The sequence below is a fragment of the Rhea americana genome, unplaced genomic scaffold (assembly GCF_003343005.1).
Source record: "Rhea americana isolate MKP2758 unplaced genomic scaffold, rheAme1 scaffold_36, whole genome shotgun sequence".
Lineage (NCBI taxonomy): Eukaryota > Metazoa > Chordata > Aves > Rheiformes > Rheidae > Rhea > Rhea americana.
The window spans coordinates 608,730-627,615 of NW_028186490.1; the positions used below are offsets into that span (position 1 = coordinate 608,730).

An 18,886-nucleotide genomic window follows, 5' to 3' on the forward strand; every position below is an offset into this window, starting at 1 on the left:
CCCTGGTTGCCATCAGAGGGAAAAAATTTTTATTAGATGTTGCAAGCCGAACTGTTGAAGCAAAACTGTGTCCTGGTAACTTGGAAGCAGTGCTCTTCTCTTGCATGTTCTACCCAAGTATGTGCAACTATCACCCCTCCTCAGCGAGGAGAGGAAAAGAAATGTTTGAGCTGTTGATGCCAAATGCAGGTACAGAAGGGTGAGGCATCAGCTTGGCTCTGTCTCTACTTGCAGACTTTCTGGTTTTCTTCTTGAAGCTGGGAGCAGCTCATTATGTACCAGGAAGAGACTGGGGGGACTTAGCGGGGTTGCTGGTGTTTTTTCCAGATGATGACACAATAAAATACTTATACAGGATAAATTTCATCTCAGAAGTTAAATCTATCTAATGCCATTTCACCAGCACTGGGATAAATTATGCATGTAGTCATCTGGGTATTTTACTCATCTATTGAGCAAAGGTGATGTGTGAGCCACCGTGACCCCACCTGGACAAGCCTCTCTGAGCTCTCAGGGCTGCCATTAGCAAATTAAACACTTAGGTGCACAAGGCGGAGCAACTCGCTTATGTAAAAAAAAGGCCATGCTGCAAAGTGCTGCTGCTTTGCATGGGGTCAGGGTAGGGGCAAGAAAATGAGAGGTTTTTCTTGATTACACTATCAGGTTCTTTTCAACCCTCTCCTAGCTGCGTTATCGCCTTGGTGCAGGGGGTCCCTGGGGGGTCAGCGGGGGTCAGAGGCAGCAATTGGGCATTTTTAACTGTGCAAACAGACTGGAGAACCCTATGCCCTGCGTTCAGAAGGGGGTTGCGCTCCTCCAGCCGGGCCCCACTCAGCCCGGGGAGCGGGATGCAGCCCGGCACGTCGCTCGCCCCTCAGGGATGGCCCTGCCAGCCGACAGGGAGCAGCAGCATGCAAATGTGGCGTGCGGGGAAATGAGAAGTGGCAGCTGTTGCAGTGGCAAAGGCCAAAACCCCAAACCAAATAATTTATGTGCTTAAAAAGGACAGATTGTGCTTCGTGATCTGCTGTGCACCTACCTAGGACAGTCCCTTTCTGGGAGGATGCTAGCTCAGTTACAGACTGCTAGACACTATTCAGACTAACCATTTACATATTTCTTAAATTATTTTTAACTTTTTGAGTAGGCAGCTCAGCGTGGTTGGAGGCCTGACCCCACTTTCCCTTTGCCGATGCTGTTCACAAGCTCCAGAGGTCAACTACTAAGCTCGAGAGGAATCTGGGAAGTCAGACCGCAGTGAACGCAACTGCAAAATATTTTGTCCTGCATCATAAAAACCCAATCCATCTTTTTTTCTTTTTTTTTTCCCATCAAGCTACAGCAGAGAATGAGCAAAGTCCTCCCTGAGTAATGGATGTGGATTGCCTTGGCTGGCCTGTTCCCATAGTAATAAATTGCACCAACACTGCTATCTGCACTAGAAACCTCCCCTCCCAGAGCCACGCCGCAAGCCGTGTGTAGTCCCCGACGCGTGCGTCCAGCACCGCGCTGGCTGTGTTTTCCCAGCAGAACCGCAGCCTTCGCCATGGGAGCTGGGCCGGGCAACGCCTGGGACTTTGCACGTCCGGGGTGTGGGGCTCAGGCCAAGCGCTGGCGCTGGGCAGGGGCCCACGAGCCTCAACGCTGCCATGTGCTGGCAGGGGCCAAACACGTGGAGCCAAAGGCTCTCGCAAACAGGCCGGGGCGCAGGTAGCTCTAGAGTGACAGAAACTTACTGAACACCCACGTGTCTGTGAAAGGCAGCCTACTTGTGTGCGCAGAAGGGAGCAAGGTTTGTGAGCTCAGCTGAGTTTTCTGTTGCCCTAGTAACAGGCTTGTGGGATGACCTGTTGTCATTTGTTGCTGTGCGGTGGACACAGACTCCCTGATGAGGCCTGTTAGATACAGCCGTGGGCTCAACATGCCTGCAGGACCTGGGCACTCTCCAAAGGAGGTGATAACTGTTTGTAGCAAACATGGCCAGTGCCCTGGTCTTTCCTGGCCTTGGGGAGGGAAGCTGAGCCGAGCAGATGCAGTGCTGGACTCCAGTCCAGCCGTGTCTGTGCTTGCCAGTGCTGCAACTGGAGTTTTCACCCTACCATCAACCCCAGGGGAAATGCACTGCAGAGGGGAGAGTATTACCCACCCGCCCCCAAAACAGCAGTGAGGGAAGCTGCCACCCAAGCAGACCGGTAAAGCTGCTGGTGCGAGTATCCACAGCCTGTGGGTATTTGTGCTGCTGTGCACCCCTGGCTGTGAGCACCTGTGGGCTGCGGCGTCCCCACGAGCCGGCAGTTCCCCAAGGACCAGCTGGGAGCGGGCGCTGGTGGAACTCGTCCGTCTGCCTGCCGCTCACTGCTGCCCATAGAAGGAGACGGAGGAGATGAGCTAAATTTAGTCAGGTTTGTGAATTATACCCCTTTCCCAGCCCTCCAAAATGCTGCACAGTCGGAGGCTTGTAATCTTGGTGGAATTTCATCTCTACCTCACATGGGAATTTCTTTGGCCGGGCAGCTGTGCGGCAGCGTGCTGCACACCGAAGGACTGGAAACCCGGGGTGCTGCATTGCTGAAGAGAGCTGGAGATTTTGGCAGGGGCACCAAAAGGACCCTTCGCATAGCTCAAACCAACAGGGACCCACAGAGCCCAGGGAGGGGAACCTTTCCCTCTCCGAGTCCTCAAACTTGATTAGGCCGGTGGGGTGTTTTAAAACAAAAAGATGCCAATGCATCTCCAGCGTGGGGCCAGCCGCATGGCTGGGGCTGGTCCGGCCCTGCCCCGTGCCGGCGGGCCGCCGCCGTCGCACCTCCCGCGGGGCAAACGCAGCCACGCGCCGGCTCCCCCCAGCCCCCGGCTGGTGGGTAACGGTGGACACAGCTCCTCTTTTGGCTTCACCCTGTTTATTGGGTGCAAACAGAAGGCGAATAACCGAGACACAGAGCAGGTGGCGCCTGGCTGCGGCTCTGACGCTCCCGTGTGACTGGCAGCACAGAGGAGGAAAACCGAACAAGAAAACAAAACCCTGTGTATTAGGAAAGAAGGAAAAAAAAAAAAGTGAAACGACGGCAGAGTGTTGGAGAATTAGTGGCACCTCACGCGAGCAGAGGGAGGATTAGCGCGGCGAGGCAATTCGAAGCTGCGCCTCGCGCTCCTCTTCGCAGCGGGGCTTGGCAAGGGGGCGGGGGCGGCGCTGGCGGCGGGAGAGCGGCGGCGAAAGCCCGGCGGTTACTTTGGGAAGACGGTGACCACCTCGTAGCCCTCCGGCGGGACCACCCGCTCCCGCGCGTGCTTCTCGCAGTAGATCTGGTCTCCCACGAAGAAGTGTCCCTTGTGCTTGAGGCCGGTGCCGCAGTCGCTGCACACGTAGCACTCGGGGTGGCGCTGCCTGTCGCGCAGCTTCACGAAGGGCCCCCTGCGGAGGGACGGCACCGCTCAGCTCCCGCCGCCGGCCCTCACCGCGGTCGTGGTTCGCGGGCTACGCGCTGCCCCACGACAGCACGGCGGGGGCTCAGCAACGTCCTGCGACAGCCTGACAGCCGCCTGCGGGCAGCCAGACGGCGGGGGCGGCTGCCCGGCCTCCCTGGGAGGAGGCAGGGGGGCTCCCAGCGCCCGGCCGCCGGGCTCCGCGGCGGGGAGGGCAGCGCGCGCGGCCCCGCGGGGACTCGCCGCGTTGGCACGCGCCAGGCTGGCCGGGACGGCCGTGCCCTGGGCTGCTCCCGGCCGTGCGCAGGCGCAAGCTGGGCAGGCTGCAGGCCCTGGCCCCGGGGCAGGGTTACTTACACGATGCCGGACCCGCACTTCTCGCACATGGGCAGCTTCTGGGCGTTCCCGATGGACGCGGCCACCTTCGTGGTGGGGGCTTTGACGCTCCTGAACCCAGACGGTTTGGTCGGGTCTCCTAGGGGTGGATAACGGCGCTTCAGAGCGTGTGGGACGTGTCCATCGCCCCCCCCCCCCCCCCGAGCAGATGCCCGGCTAGGGAGGCAGGACTCCTGCTCACCCCGGCCCGCAGGAAGGGGTTCATGCATGGAAAGGAGGCCGGGATTTAGGAGAGGACAGACAGAGCTGAGCATGGCCCAGGAAATCCAAGTGCCTGAGACTGCATGCAGTCAGATATGATACTGTCCCTTCTCACCTAGAACAGCCACCAGACTTTGGCTAACCAGTGAGCAGAAGTACAAAGCAAAGCAAGCTTCGGCCCAGTCCTCAGCAGCACTGGAGTCTGCTTCACATGTCCCATGTCCCGACCACCCAGCTGAGGCCAAGTAGATTGCCAGATTTGGCTCAGAAGCAGGAGGTGAGAGGCCCAGCAGATGGGAGAGGACTGTCAGAGGTTTTTTTCCACCCAGCTGTGTGGTGTAGAGTGGAGCTGGGTCCCCCCGGGACACCTAGAAGATTTGGTTAACAAACTCCTTGGGTTTGCAGGGCTCCGGGGCGCTGGCGATTGCCTCGCCTGGTCCCGCTGTCGTGGGGCACACGCTAGCGATGGTGCTTCATCTAGTGCAACCTCTCCGGGGCAGGGATGATGTGCAGGTCCTTTACCAGTGACACGGGCTGACGTGGATGCTTACAGCTGCAGTGGATGCGAGGTGAGGGATCTTAGGCAAGCCTTTAAATAGCAGCAGTGAAAAGGAGCATCTTACAAAATGCTGCTGCCAATACGGCTTTTGCAAGAGAGTCAGTAGCAGGCAACAGTGGCCAAAGGGCCACCTCAGACAGCCCGGGCTGGGAGCCAGGTCCCGCTGCTCTCACCAGCCGAGGTGGCCGCAGGAGCAGGCCGACACAAGCGCTGCTTATCGCCACCAACGTTAACGTTATCTGGCTTGCAGCGTGGGGCGGTTGAGCAGGGAGGCAGGAGCTGCGGTGCCATGCTGCACTGCGGGGGAAGCGCCTTCTCCACCAGAGACATTCCTGGGGGGCTGCGTAACCCGCCAGCCCTGCTCCACAGCGATGGTTATCAGCTCACGGGGGAACTGTGCCAGAGCCTATTTTGGCCTGTGATCAGGCAGGCAGAGCTCATGCCAGAGAATCCCAATAATGTTGCAAATCTTCAAAAGAAAGATAAAATACAGAGGCTTTTGTTTCTTATCTTCTTCAGAGCTGCTAAGCAGGGGGGAGGACTTCCTGAGGGTACTTGGGTGCATGAGATGTCCAGGCTGCGCCCTTCCCTTCCACGCAGGAGCAGAGCCCCAAGGGGTGAGCAGTGAACACATAGCATTTAAAAGATGCTTTCAGATAGCTATTTTAACAGTAGATTAAGACTGCAAGAAAGACCTTAGTTTCTTTCTTTCCTGTTGTTTCCTTATTTCTTTCACTTTCCTGTTTCCTCAGAGATCACTTTGACAACAGCCTTTGGCTGATCTGTTTTCCTTTCTGGTGAATATCCTAGCACCAGGCTTTTGCTGGATGAAACTAAATGTCCCATTGCCAAGCTAACAACACAAAAGACAAAGTCTCCACTGGTCTGGGAGAAAATAAAATAAAATAAAAAAAGGGCATTCTTGGAATTCCTTTCCTATTTATTTGTTTGTTTTGTTTTATTTAAGGAGAAAATGGAAGATGATTTAGTTCTCACCGAAGTTAATGGGAGTTTGACTATTAAGTCTACAATCCTGAACCACAGAAGGCCAGATATCAGGTAAAAATGACAAGCAAAGTGAAATTTCAAATGTTAAAAGCCTTCAACTGCTTGCCATAACCCAGATCCATATTTTTACATTCAGCTGTAGAAGTGAATCTTTTTTTCCTTGCATAACAGGATGGAAACCGGAAGCTTTAGGATTCCCCAGAAGAGCACTATCTTGTGTTACCTCCCAAAGACTTGACTCCAGAGCGGTCTTTATCAGTGAGTATTAGTTGAAAGGAGCAAAGCTTTAGAAAGGACAGAAGGGCTTGTGCAACTCTTTTTAGCTCCTTCTTAACCACAAAACACTGTAGAGGTTTACTTCTTAAGCATTCACTCAATAAATGAGAAATGTACTCATGGACATTGAAACTAAACAAGGAGAGGAAATTTAGGGGTCAAGCTTGTGAAAAGCGTCTGGAGGTTTTTGTAGAAACCCTCTACGCTTGCAACTTCAAACAAGCAACAGCTAAGAAAGGAGCATAAACTTTTAGACACTGCTCCAAAACACAGTGTGCATTACAGAGCAGGGCATGGCCAAAGGGAAGGGTGCACTCAGACATGGCACACAGTAACTGCTTACCTTCCGACTCCAAAATCTCTTGCAGCACCAAGAAGGAAGCAGATTGCCTGGGTGGCTCGTTCGACTCTTGGTTCTCCTGGAGCATCTTGTAAACCTCAGATTCTTTGTCGATGACGATACCGCTCGGGGGCTGGATGTGCTGATCTAGGCTGAGGAAGGAGAAGAGCTCACAGTGTCAAGCAGTTAAAGCCAGTCCCAGTAGCAAAATTATCACAGTGCATCAGAGAAACGTGCAAAACTCAGGCACAACAGGACGCCGAGGAACACAGAGGTGCTGGGTGTGCTCGCGCAAGGCAGCCGCGGTCCTGGTGGGATGCACAGGCCAGGCTCTCCGTGCATGCCGCTGTCAGCGGTCCCCACCGCCCGCCCCCAGCCAGTCTCCATATGTTCTCCCTGCTTTGCAGTTATCACACTCTCCACAAATTAAAACATTCTGTGCAGGAAATAACTGCTCTGTTAATGGAAAAATAAAGAACTACTGTGCAGGGATGGGAATCACACATGGTACTGTGCCATATACGCACGTTCCTTGCATCTTAAGGCAGCTTAGTCTGCTGCCTTAGACTGCCATGAATCTTAAACTAAGCAAACTTTATTTCCATCCCCCCCCCCCAAAAAAAAAAAATCTTTGCAAGTATCTTATGAACTGGGCCTAAAGACCACCTGCACACAGTAGCTGCTGTAGGATCTAGTGAAAAGATCCTTTGAGTAGCAGCAGTTTCTTTTGGTTTTCAAGTGGGTATTATTTCTTCTGGTTTATAGATGAGAACCCTGAGACATAGCCCTTTCACAGGACTTAACCAAGGCTAGTGAGCCGGTCAAGGGCAGAGCTGGACTTCTGCGTGCTAGGACGAGGTCCCCGTCTAGGCTGCCTCCTGGGGCACTGCTGCTGCCACTTGTATGTCCCAAGAGTCTTACACCCTCAGCTGAAAGGTTGAGGTGCTGCATGTGCAGCTGCTCACAGTATGGAGTGGCTCCACACCAGCGGTCATTGGGCCACCAGAAGGGTCTTAAGAAAAAAAAAGGGGGGGGGAGGGGAATATTGCAGACATTAGCTAGGGTTTTCTCCCTGTCCAGTGATTCCAAGGTAATTCATAGGCTTTAACTACAGGAGGACACTCAAATATCCCCCCAGGAAAACCTTTCCAGCAGAAGCACCACAGAACATTGCCATGGACAGGTGAAGAGCTTCCGTACTAAAGGATTTAAGAACAGACCAGACGAATATCTGCTGGGAATTGTTTCGAGCTCATCAGTGCTGGTCAGGAGATGGCCCAGAGGACAGTGGAGGTGCCTCCCGGCCTTGTATTCTGTGGCTGGAATAAAACGCCTCCACTGCTCAATTACATAACGCAGCCTTCTCTGTGCAAATGGTCTCCTAGGTTTCACCATTCCCGCACCCTGCAATGGCCTGAAATGTACATAAACATCCTGAAGTTCAGACTAAAGTGTAGGTGGAAATCTTTTTCTTGAGGAGGCAACTGCATACTTCCCATGCCAATGTGCAATTGAGTCATCTGGGAGTTACTCTACAAAATAAACTCTGCAAGCATCAGAGGTAAAGTGATTGCACATGTTATAAAATGCTATTCCCATAAAAAAAATCATAAAAATGTTTCCATCTTCAGTAATTTTCACTGGAGTGCAAAGCACATTAAATTTGCAAGCAGTTGAGCCCTTGAAGTATGAATCTTATTTACTAAAGCCTCCCATTCAAAATAAAATCAGGTCTTTTCTATTACACAGAAAATGTCGCAGATTATCTCAAATGAAGCCATGCTACATGCGACATTCTGTTTATGTAAACTGATACTCTCCCAGCACTCCATCCACCCATAGAAATATGAGACTGAGAAGCCCCATCATTACGGTTTGCATACTATTTCACTAACATGCATTCAAAATAGCAAAGACTAAATCATCTCAAAGAGAACGAGTGTCGTACAGAGCCATCACATTTCAACCATGCTTTGTGCCAGTGCGCAAAACATACAGACCAGCCCGTCCGGATACGCAGCATATAGACACACTTGCATACACAAGACATGACAGAGAGTCTATAGAAGAACCAAAATCCGAGAATTTGTACTCAGAAGAGTGAAACGCCTAATGCTGCCTGGGCAGACAGATACACAAAAAGCCCCACATGCACCTCTCAGATGGGAAGGACGCAGGCACGTGAATTACGCCCACGGGTGACCAGTATCCCCGCAGTGCCCGACGCTGGTGGCTGCCAAGGACCAACACCAGCCCCTGGAGCCGGCCTGTTTCCACATGCAGGACTTCCTCGACACAGAGACTTTGCAGGCAGCCTCAGCGGATTTCACTGCTCCGACCTTGGGCACCTTGCAGCGCTCACCAAATAACGCTGCCTTACTGAGCTTTGAGAACTAGTAGAGTACAGCCAGATGGTGAGAGAAACCATAAAGACAAGGCCTTACAAGGCGTCTTCAGGAAAACACAGCTTATTTTTGGCTAAAGTGATTTTACTCTTTTATGTTAGCATGTTTTTGCAAAATTTACGCGGCTCTTTAAGCGAGGCTACAGGACCACCCAGTACTTCAAGCACTGGCCGCTCCTGGGAGCGTTGTCACCGCCTGGGTCAGCGCAGAGCGCCAGCAAGGCTGCTCCCGGGCACGCAGCGGCGATCGCAAGCCAGAGCAGAGGCCTGCGGCCAGCAGCCAGGCTGCGCGGCACCGTGGCAGCAAACGCGCGGCTGAACGCCGGCTGCCCCGCGCCGAAGCCCGTGGCCCCGGAGCACGGGGGCTCCTGCGCAGGCTTAGCTTTTCCAAGCTATGGAAAACGGCCCCCAAGCAACGCGGCCGCCGCACGCCTGGCCCCTCTCCAGGCCGCTCCGTGGCAGCCAGCGCTACCGGCTGGCGGGGAGACCCGGGGTGCCCGCGCGGCTCGGGAGCAGGACGTCCTTCCTTCCCGCGCCGCAGCCCAGCGCGTGCCTGCGGCTGGCGAAACCGGAGGTCTGGAGGAAACGCCAGCTTTGGGGATAAAAACGCCCTTTCCCTCGACTCCAGCAAATAAATCTGTTTGCTGCAAGCGGCTCCTTCAGGGCGACCGCGAGGCGCAGCCGCTGCCTCGGCCGCGCGGGCACGGAGGACGCAACGGGCGACAGAGACTGAAATAACGTTACTGGTGCTTCACGTGGCGCTGGACACAGCGAGACACAACATGGAGAAAGCGGCTGTGACGACAGTCATGCACTAACATGGAAAAACGTGAAATGCAAACTCCCCGTCGCCCCGCGCCAGGCCAGCGCCGCGAGCCGCGGACCAGGACGAGCCCCGCGCGGACGCCGGGGCGCGGGCGAGCGAGCGTGGCGAGGCAGCCGCGGCGGCAGCGGCCGGTTACCTGGGGAAATCGGGGCTCACGGAGGAGATCTGCCCTTGCAGCGAGTCCAGGATGTTTTTCTGCGAATAGAGCTGCACGGGCGAATTGAACTGCACGTGCAGCACCCTGAGTCCCGGCACCGCCAGCTCCACGGGGCTGCTGGGGCAGGCCTGGGCGGCGCGCTTGAGCTCTTCGGGCCCCACGCGGACGGCGCTGGGGACGGAGGAGGTGCTGTGCCGCCGCTGCGGCGGGGGCCTGCCGGGGAGCGCCTGCAGCGGGTTATAGACCGAGGCGACGGGCGCCTGCAGCGGCGACGGGCAGCTACGGGCCACAGCGTTTGCAAGGGCAGCGGGAGTTGCGTTTGTTTGGGTGTTCGTTTCGGTTTTGCATTGAGAGAAAAATGCGAGGGAGGCGGAGGAAAGGAGAGAAGGAAGCAATTAATGGAGAGCAACAACAAAAGCACTTCCAAAACAGCGGCCGTCACTTTTGCTGGAGGGATGCGCCACAGAGCACGTCCCCCAGCACCAACCCAGACACCATCGCTCCGCAGACCAGCGAACACTGGGGTCGCAAAAGCGACGGAAAAGGGGGTTTGCTGTGACCCAGCTCCCTGAGCGCACGCCCACGGTCCCGCGGCAGAGCTCAGGGCCCCGGGCGGCGGCGCTCGGCGGCACAGCCGCCCCCACCCTCCCGCCGGCCACGCGAGGCCGACGGCGAGGCAGGCGGTCGCTGGCGTTTCACTCTGCAGCTCAGCCCCGACTGCGCGCCCGCCGCACCGGGAAGGCTGCCTGAGAGGCAAACCTGCGCGGCCCTGCGCGTGCCCCGGCGACGCCGCGGCCGGCTCCCGGCGGCGGAGGGAGGCCCCAGGGCTCTCGCTGACACCCATCAGGTTAACACAAGGCCAGATCTCCCTCGCCCTGCGCAGCCCCCGGATGACCCCACTGAGGTCCACAGGGGTGAATCTGGGGAACGTGCCTGCAACCCCGCTGCAACGCCACGGCTCTGCCTCCAAGGGTCCGTGCTGCAGACTGGGCTTCAGGTGAGAGAAGCCCTTTTCGGTCAGGAGCAACTTTTCAGGCTTGTGTTAAACCACAATCATCTCAGCCCTTTGGGGGCTGCAAAAGCAGAGGCTTAAGTTACTTCTGCTTCCCCATTCACGAGCCAGGAATTTAGCCAAGTACCAGCTAAAGCATGGATTTTGCAGCCTTTGTTGCCAAAGTGGCCAAAATCTTCTAAGCATTTTGGTACTGTTACATAGAGACTTAGGGCAGTTAAGCAACTTTACCAGCACATTCGGAAAGACTTTAGAAGCTCCTGACTTACAGCTCCAACTAAATAAAAGAAGGAACCTTGGACTTCTGGCAAAAAGTAATGTTTCTGGCAAAGTTCTGAGGCTGTTGCAAAAATCAACAGCCCTTTGCAGGTTGGGACCATTTCAATTCCATATTTAAAATTGCTCACGTAGGAATGAATGTTTCAGCTACTTTTTAAATCTCACGTGAAAAATAAAGTTCAATAATAAAAGCAGAAAGATCCAAACTTAGACAGAGCCTGTGTAAGCATCACAGGCCACGGGAAAGGGGGACGGACACGGTTCCAGCGCGAGACGGCACCCTTCTTGCCCAGCATCGCCCACAAAGCCGAAACAAAGCGCTAACTTGACAAAAGTGCTCGTAACAAGCTGTCAGGCACCTGTGCAGACCAGAGGGCTGGTATGTCAAGCTGAACGCACGCTGAAACTGCGCCGGTCTCTGCTAAACAAAGAAACACAACAGCATTAAGTTCATTTCTGCATCTTGGAAAACTTCCCCCGCTCCTCTGAGCCCTGCCCCAGGAACCACATCCATGCTCATGCCTCTGCTCCTTGCCCTGTCCTGAAAGAGAGTGTTTCCAGGTTAGAGACACAGGAGCCTTGCAGCGAGCTCAGCCTCCGGGAGCCTTGCCCTGGGAGCAGGGCAGGGAGGCAGAGGCGAGGGAGATACTTACGGCTTGGTAGGCTCCGGGGCCCCAGACGATGACTTTGACTCCACGGCACTGTTGAAGGTCTGGATGTTTTCTGAGGAGTAGAGGCCTGCTGGGTTGTTGTACTGAGCAGTGATGACTTTGGGGGCAGAGCTGGAAGCCGTGGCAGCAGTGAAGGGCACCGCGCTCCGGTTGTGTGCACTTCCTATGTGCCTTATTTCCTGCATGCAGAGGAGCAAAGGCAAAAATCAGAGGTGCTCAGGCATGCAGGTGGCATGTGATGGGGCAGCCCAGCGCATGCAGCCCTCGCAACAGTTGCATCGGTGCGTGGTGTCAGCTGGGGAGTGCGTGACCCAGAGCCACACCACTGCAGCAGGAGGGTGCCGCCACACCTCACGGGGGAGTCCCCATCCCCATCCTGGGTCGCTAAGGTGGCTCACATGAGGCTGACGTTGAAGACGTTTCAGAGTTGATGCGCTGGGCACGTGAGAGCTCAGAAATGCTGCCAGAGCTGTTAGCTGAAGCTGCCACATTCCTGGGAGCACCTGCAAGCCTACCGCAAGCCACAGGCCCTACCTTTCCATATGCACCACGGATTTCAAGCATTCTTTGCAGTTCCTGAAAGCAGGGTGGACTTCTATGGGATAGCGAAGATAAGGGGCAGAAAGAGGAGCTCTGCTCAATACCATCTGAAACTTTGGCTTTGCTGAGATAAGGGCACCCCAGAAAGAAGGGATTTATCATTACTGAAAATGCCCTGGAGTGTGTCTGCCCATTCAGGTTATCAGTGAACTACGCTGCAAGACTGGGGCTCGCAGTCCTCTCTGACACACAGAATCAGACCTTCTGCACAAGAAATTCCTCCAGCAAAGGAGGGAAGACCACCCTTGCTGGCACAAAGGACTTTCCAAAGGCAGCTGGATACCTTGACAAGACCAGCGACCTCTTCAGTGCCAGGCTGATGAGTTGTAGGTCTGCTATAAACCTGAGGTTTCCAGAGGTATTTGGGGACACTTAGAACCAGTAGTTGTAATTTAATAAGAAAGAGACCAAATGCAAGTTAAATAAGACATGAGGTAAATTTCTTCTGACTCACAGATGGCTCTCATGAAAATGGTGAAATTTATAAGCCCTAAAACCCCAGTTCAGCACACTGGGAACTGCAGCCTCGGCGCTGCATTGTTAATGTCCAGGGTTTATTTCCACCCAAAGAAGATGCTAGATCAAAGCAAGAAGAAAGCACATCTGGGCCTCACGTGAGCAGGACGTGAGAAGAAAGGACTAATGTTCACAGAGATGGCTGAAATATCTGGGGCAAAAAGAAAGCACAGAAATGTGTGTTCTCAAACATTGCCGCCAGCTCCAGCGATGAGCAGTGGCTTCAATACGGGCATGGGACGAAACCTGGCCCTCGTTAGTGTTGCAGCCCGCACTTTCCTGCTCTAATTAGCACAACGGGTTCCTCCTCCAGGTCCTACAGCAACGACGGGAGCCTTCGCTGCCCTTTGAACGTCCCCCAGCACTTGTTCGATAGAGCTATAGCTACGGAAGAACCACTCATTAGAAATGCATATGCCTGAACTCCCCCTACAGATTTTTTTTTTTTTCTAGATCGCTTTTACATCCGTAGACTGCCTTAGGCAGCCGGTCAGCGCTCCCAAGCAGACGGCCAAGAGCCACATTGCCTCGGGGCGTGCAAGCGCTACTCAGGGCATCAAGGTCCCTCAGGGAAGGGCAGAACAGGTCCAAACACATCCACAAGTTACAAGTCACTGGAAACCAGCTGGGCAGCCCGAGCTGCTCAGGCACGGGGTAGCGGGAGCGCGGTCGCACGGCTTTCCGGCCGGCGCATACGGAAAGCGGCCGTGCAGCTTTCCCACTGCACGGGAAGACAGACCCTGGAGGAATCAGCCAACCTGCCTGGGTTACCATCTCTTTCAGGGCACACAGCAGCACTCACAAACACAGTCTTTCCCACAGCAGAAACACTGGATGTTAGCAAAAAAAAAAAAAAAAAAAAAAAATCATTACTTCAGCCTATAAAGCACACCATAGGGAAAAGTATCAGTGATCTTACATCAGCATAAAATATGTAAGTTACAACACTATTCAGAGGCTGCAAGTAGGAAGTGTTTTCAGATGTGCATATGAATAGTTGTTTTAATCAAATATTATAATAGCTTAAATTGGTGCTGAAGGTGGTGCCTGCATATTAGGCTTGAAAAGTCCCACCTGAAGAACATGGTAGGAGTTACATAACCTGAGAGTCCTACAGACAAGTATCACAGGAGCAATAACATTATAAAGCCCGTTTGGACAACCCAAATTCCCAGCAATTTCCTTGATGCTGTGCTGCCTTTTCTGCTTGAGCTGCAGGGTGAATTTGTAAAGAACAAATGCTCTCATGTAGCAAACCCAAGCTCAAAAGAGACCTTGCTCTCACTGCCAAATGCCTTTACCCAGGGCCCGGCCTGTTCCAAATGAAGTGGACTTTCAATGTGAAAATAAGCCACCTCAACATGAGGATGCCTTAAACCAGAAGACAACTGTTGAACGCACAGAGGTGTGCTGCAGTACCACTAATGCATGTTCAATTTACACACTTAACCAGATGCATTTTTAAAGGCCCCCCCGCCCCCCGAAGCTGACCTCCAAAACACGAAAGGCCGCTCATGGAGTTACTGTACTGCCAGGCCAGCCGGTCCTTGCAGCTTGAAACTACCTTTTCTATATGGACAAGCCCTAAGTGGCTTTGTAGCATTGAGTTCACGTGCTACAAAGCTTTCCAGGGACTACTGCAAATCCTCCCATCCCAGGGAAAAATTTCACTTCCCAGAGCTGCTCTGAGACCTGGCTGCTGGCAGGAGAAGTTAAATCCTCCAGCTCTGCAAGCGCCTTTACTCTCACCACTCCCTCCCCCCTCCCCCACCCCCCCCCCCCCSTTATTGCTTTGGGGGGAGGGTTTAAGCTATGGGGAAAATCTTGTGCAATGCTTTGAAAGCCCATTAGAAGTTGGGGGGGTTGGGGCTGTGGGTTCATCCTTGCTGCGTGGAGGTGAGGGGTGAGCGGCGGCGGGATGCTGCCCTCCCACATCCGCTCCCCGCAGGCATCACCGCCCTGCAGCCAAAAACGGGGCAGGGATGGGGGGATAGGGATGCGACGCACCGGCACGGCACGGGCACCTGGAACCAGACGTTGCTGCTTCGTAAACCTACTGCTTCCCGTACTGCCCCTGCGGGCAGAGCCTTGTCAGAGGCTGGGGCAGGGTCTCGCCCGGCCGCGGGGTCCCGGGAGACCAGGGAGCAAGAGGGAAACAGCTACACCACCGCCTGCCAAGCCCTGGGGAGCGGAAAGCAGCCGCCTTGCTTCCCCCGTCCCGCAGACGCCGCGATTCGCCGCCGAACACGCCACGCCGAGATGCGGCCAGTGTCGTAAGCACTAAAATTATCATCTCAGTCACTGAAACAATTTGCCCCTTCCTGCTGCGACCCCCTTTCCCGGGAGAAGCTCAGCGGAAGGGGCAGGCAGAGGCGCTCTTTTCGTTTTTCCCACGGCGGCGAGGGAAAGCGCTCGCCGGGAAAAGGCCCCGGAGCGGCCACCCCGGCGAGCCCGGGGCAGAGGGACCCGAGCAGCCGTCGCCGCTCCGCCACATCCTTCCCGCAGCGCTGCCGCCGGCACCGCACGCCAGCATCGCTCCTGCTTCACTCGCACCTGATCTAGAGGGATAACGATAATTGCAGTGAAGCGATATTAAGGCTACAGCTCTTTCCTTTCCCGAGGCCAGGGCAGGCAGTGAAGTCAGGCTTGGGACTCCAGACGTCAGGGAATGCCTGGGAGGCTGGGAAGAGCCTTTGCTCATAGGCACATAAAATATACCCTGAACTTGCGTTCCCAAACCTGGGAAAATGTTTGCGCAGAAGGATGTAACATTTCACCATGGAGCAGCCTCCAAAAGGATTAGGGAAGTAAACAAAAAAGCCTAATGGGGTAAAAAGGGTCTGCGCAGTGATCTTAAATTGCCTTTTAATCATACAGCTCGCCATCCATTTCGAATTAATTTCTTTTTCAAGATGTTTTGCAAAGATTTTAGTTATTTAACTGTAAAAATAAAATGCGCACAGGAAAAGAAGATGGGCATAGTGCTGTGAGAAATTTCAGGTAAAACACTGACAGTGAGGGGAAAAAACATCGAACGGTGCCTAATTTCAAGCAAGGGGGAAAATTATTTGGATAATCACAATCCCATTTCTACAACAAAGCTTTAGAGCATTTTTGCTTTGCGCCTGCAGTAAGGCTATTCACATGCATAAATACACATTTCTGCACTCAAAGGGATGTGCTCAAGAACGGTGAGAACCGTTTTTGGCGGACCCTGGATCAGGCCCCAGATGAACCACAGGGCTCGGTGTGTCCTGTTTGCTTGGTAAGTGAATAAGTGTTTGGCTTAAGAGCGTTGCCAAGGAAAGCGAGCGGATTGCTTTCACTGGCGAGCGGGTTGGAGAAACCTGAACCGTTCAGACAGTGCTGCCTTCGCCTTCGAAGAGTTGACTCGACTCCTGACTTTCGCCAGCCCTGCTGGAAACCGGGATCAGCAGCTTTGTGGTAACTTTGTGGTACTCGCAGCAGCCCAACTGAAGCCCGCTGCAAAGGACTCGGCTGGCTGCATTTTAAACTCGGAGAGAAAAGCAAAGGCAAAACTTGTGCGGAGACCGCAGTGACTGAGCTTAGCTCAGCTCCTTGCACACCAGGAAAAACACACACACACACACACAAACACACACACACACACACACACCCCATTATCAGCAAACACAAGGGTTCAGTGCCTAAATTTCAGGCAACAGTTAGTGCCTGAAGTGAGACTAAGGCCCAGGTCACTGTTTGCTTGGGGAGATGGTAACAGTAACAGGAATCTCACTGCAGTCGGTTCCTCAGCAAATCCTTCTGCAGAAGTCAGCTGAGCTGTTTGTACCAACAAATCCAGCTGTGCCACACACACATACACACACCCCCTGCCATCGCTGGTGGCCCTATATTGTGGCCAAAACTAAAGGCAGGATTAGGACTAAGGTTAGGGTTTGGGAGGGGACACGCTCCACAGCCAGCATTATTGCTGGATCCTGCAAGGGTTGCTCCTCCCGATGCTCTGTCCGGATGTCTGCGCCTGGATTTTAGCAAGCAGGGCACGACCTATGACTAAGACTAGTATTAAGATTAGTCCATCAGCGCTCATGTTTCTTACTGCATTGCAATAGGCTCACTGAAATAGTCCAGGCTGACTCACATTCAAACCCTTCACCCCAAGGGCACTTGGCTGAAGGAGAGCCATTAACTAGGGCTAAGACTAGAGCAGCGTTCATAGAAAAGAAGTTTCCTGAATCTAAGCTACTTGCTGAATTCTGCCAGAGCAAATAAATTAAGCCAAGGGATGATATCAGGGGATTAAAATAGCCTATGCCTAGTATTTGAGCCCCAGTGGATGTTCATCCTTGGCTGGCTTGGGTTGGGGAGAAGGTGCTTATGCAGAGATTTTAATGCCTTAACGTCTCATGCAATACTCAGGGTCCTATCTGTCATCCGGACTGCCACTGCAGTAAGGATCAGTGCAAGACAGCAGGAGAGGACATTTTGCAGGGCTGTTTCTACCTAAATTCTGCCAGATCCATTAACACAAACTGAGGGCTGGCCTCCTCAGATCAGTCACCCAGGTTTAGTTTTCGGAGCACAGTAAATACTTGCCTCTAGGTTTGCCTAGAGCCAGGCATCAGGGGATTTCTGTAGCCAGCTGATTCTCCCAGTGTTGTTCCAAGGATCACCCAGTAGGATCAGGGCTGCAGCCTGGACATGATAAATGCATTCGAAACCAGTGAGGGCTTTTTCTTTGATTTCTCTAGGACAAGATGAAATTCCTGTTTCAGTGACAGGCAGTAGGTCCTACACTCAGACCACCTCTGTCCTAGCCCTGTGGTGCTGGCCAGTTTGCACTTCATAAGCGTGCAAGTCCCTTCCTCTCTATGCAGAGGATTCAGAGCGTTTTAAGTCAGAGTTCAGAAGAAACCCATTCCTGGATCTATTCAGAATACACTTCTAAAATACTTCAGTCATTTAATGAGCAGTGAAATCATATGCTGAAGTAACTGCACAGGCAGGCTTACCCACAATATTAGCTTTTACAAAGCCCCTGTTTCACTCTGAGACAAAGTGCTAGCAGGGGACAGGTTTGTCTTTGCCTTTTAGGACAGCACTAGATGAGGTTGTATGCAAAGGTTCAACAGTTCTCCGCTCCTTCAGCAAGGGATGGCTGCCAAGTCTCAGGGTTTCCAGGAAAACTTCCTCAGGGCTTGGAGAGCAGAAGACAAACCAGATCCCTGCTCCAGCCATGTCACAGGCTGGCGTCACTGCACACACCCAGCCCAACCTACATCCGGATGGCTCCGTCTCACGTTGTGCCTTGGCTACATTACAAAATACCTGGAGAAGGCAGCACCATGCTCTAGTGCCAAGCAACACACAGCAGTCCAGCATAAAAGGCAGCACGGATGGATTCCAGGCCAAGGTCTAGGCAAGGCATCGCTGCACACATGCTGCCTTAGATTCAGGCCGTTTCCATCCCAGATGTATGTACTAGCACTTAATTGGTTGCAAAGTCAATCTATTTTTATCTCCACTCATTTTGCTACAAAGACTCACAGGGAGATGTGCAAGGGCCAGAATCCAAGTCACCACCCCAGTAAAAATCCAGGGTAATATCACTAATTTTAGTGTAATTATGGATTTATGCAGCAGAATCCTCTAAACCTAACCCAGGCAATGCCCTTGCACAAGACACAGTTATTACTACATTTACTTGAGAGAGGCAGCAGACCAGTGAAGCAAGGCTACTAACAGGTTACAAAATTAATCCTCTGGACTATAGGAGATTTTATATTTGAAGATTTATGGGAGACTATATATTACTAGGCTGTAAGATCTGCCATACAGATAAAGGATATAAAAGGTTGTTGTGTTTCTCTTCCTCTTTCTCCAGGACTAGACTGCTAGAAAGAGCCTTGATATTTACAATAAAAAAGCCCAAGACAAAACAAGAAAAAGAAAACAGAAAACACCGTAAGAGTGAATCATTTTCCGTCTCTCTCAAGACCTTTCTTATCTATGCAAATCAACAGGATTAGCAATAGTAATGGTAATTTATTGTTTGCATTATGCCACATCTACATAGTGCCCCTTAAGACAGGGGGGTGCGTGCGTGCACATGTCTGGAGACATTCACCTTGGATCCAAAACAGCTTACGCTTGGCAAGGTATTCAGACTAGCCCTCCACGGCAGCAGGCCTCCTCCTGACCACGAGAGCCTCTTTGCTCTCTGAAGGTTTCCA

The 18,886-nt window shown here is 53.1% G+C and overlaps 1 protein-coding gene across 3 annotated transcripts in view; it reads right to left on the reverse strand.

Moving 5' to 3' along the window:
* Positions 1-2,883: 2,883 nt before the first annotated feature.
* Positions 2,884-18,886, reverse strand: part of PDLIM1 (PDZ and LIM domain 1) — a 33,223-nt gene continuing 17,220 nt past the window's right edge. For 2 of the 3 annotated variants that reach the window (XM_085312232.1, XM_085312231.1), the window contains 5 exons: positions 11,241-11,302; positions 9,570-9,869; positions 6,207-6,355; positions 3,781-3,898; positions 2,884-3,412 (listed from right to left, as the gene is read on the reverse strand). In XM_085312232.1, the coding sequence (XP_085168358.1) occupies positions 3,226-3,412; positions 3,781-3,898; positions 6,207-6,355; positions 9,570-9,869; positions 11,241-11,302 (816 nt within the window). In that variant the 3' untranslated portion in view covers positions 2,884-3,225. Of the gene's footprint in view, positions 3,413-3,780; positions 3,899-6,206; positions 6,356-9,569; positions 9,870-11,240; positions 11,303-11,534; positions 11,732-18,886 lie in introns of all 3 variants that reach the window. The other variant, XM_085312233.1, reaches the window with a different exon arrangement.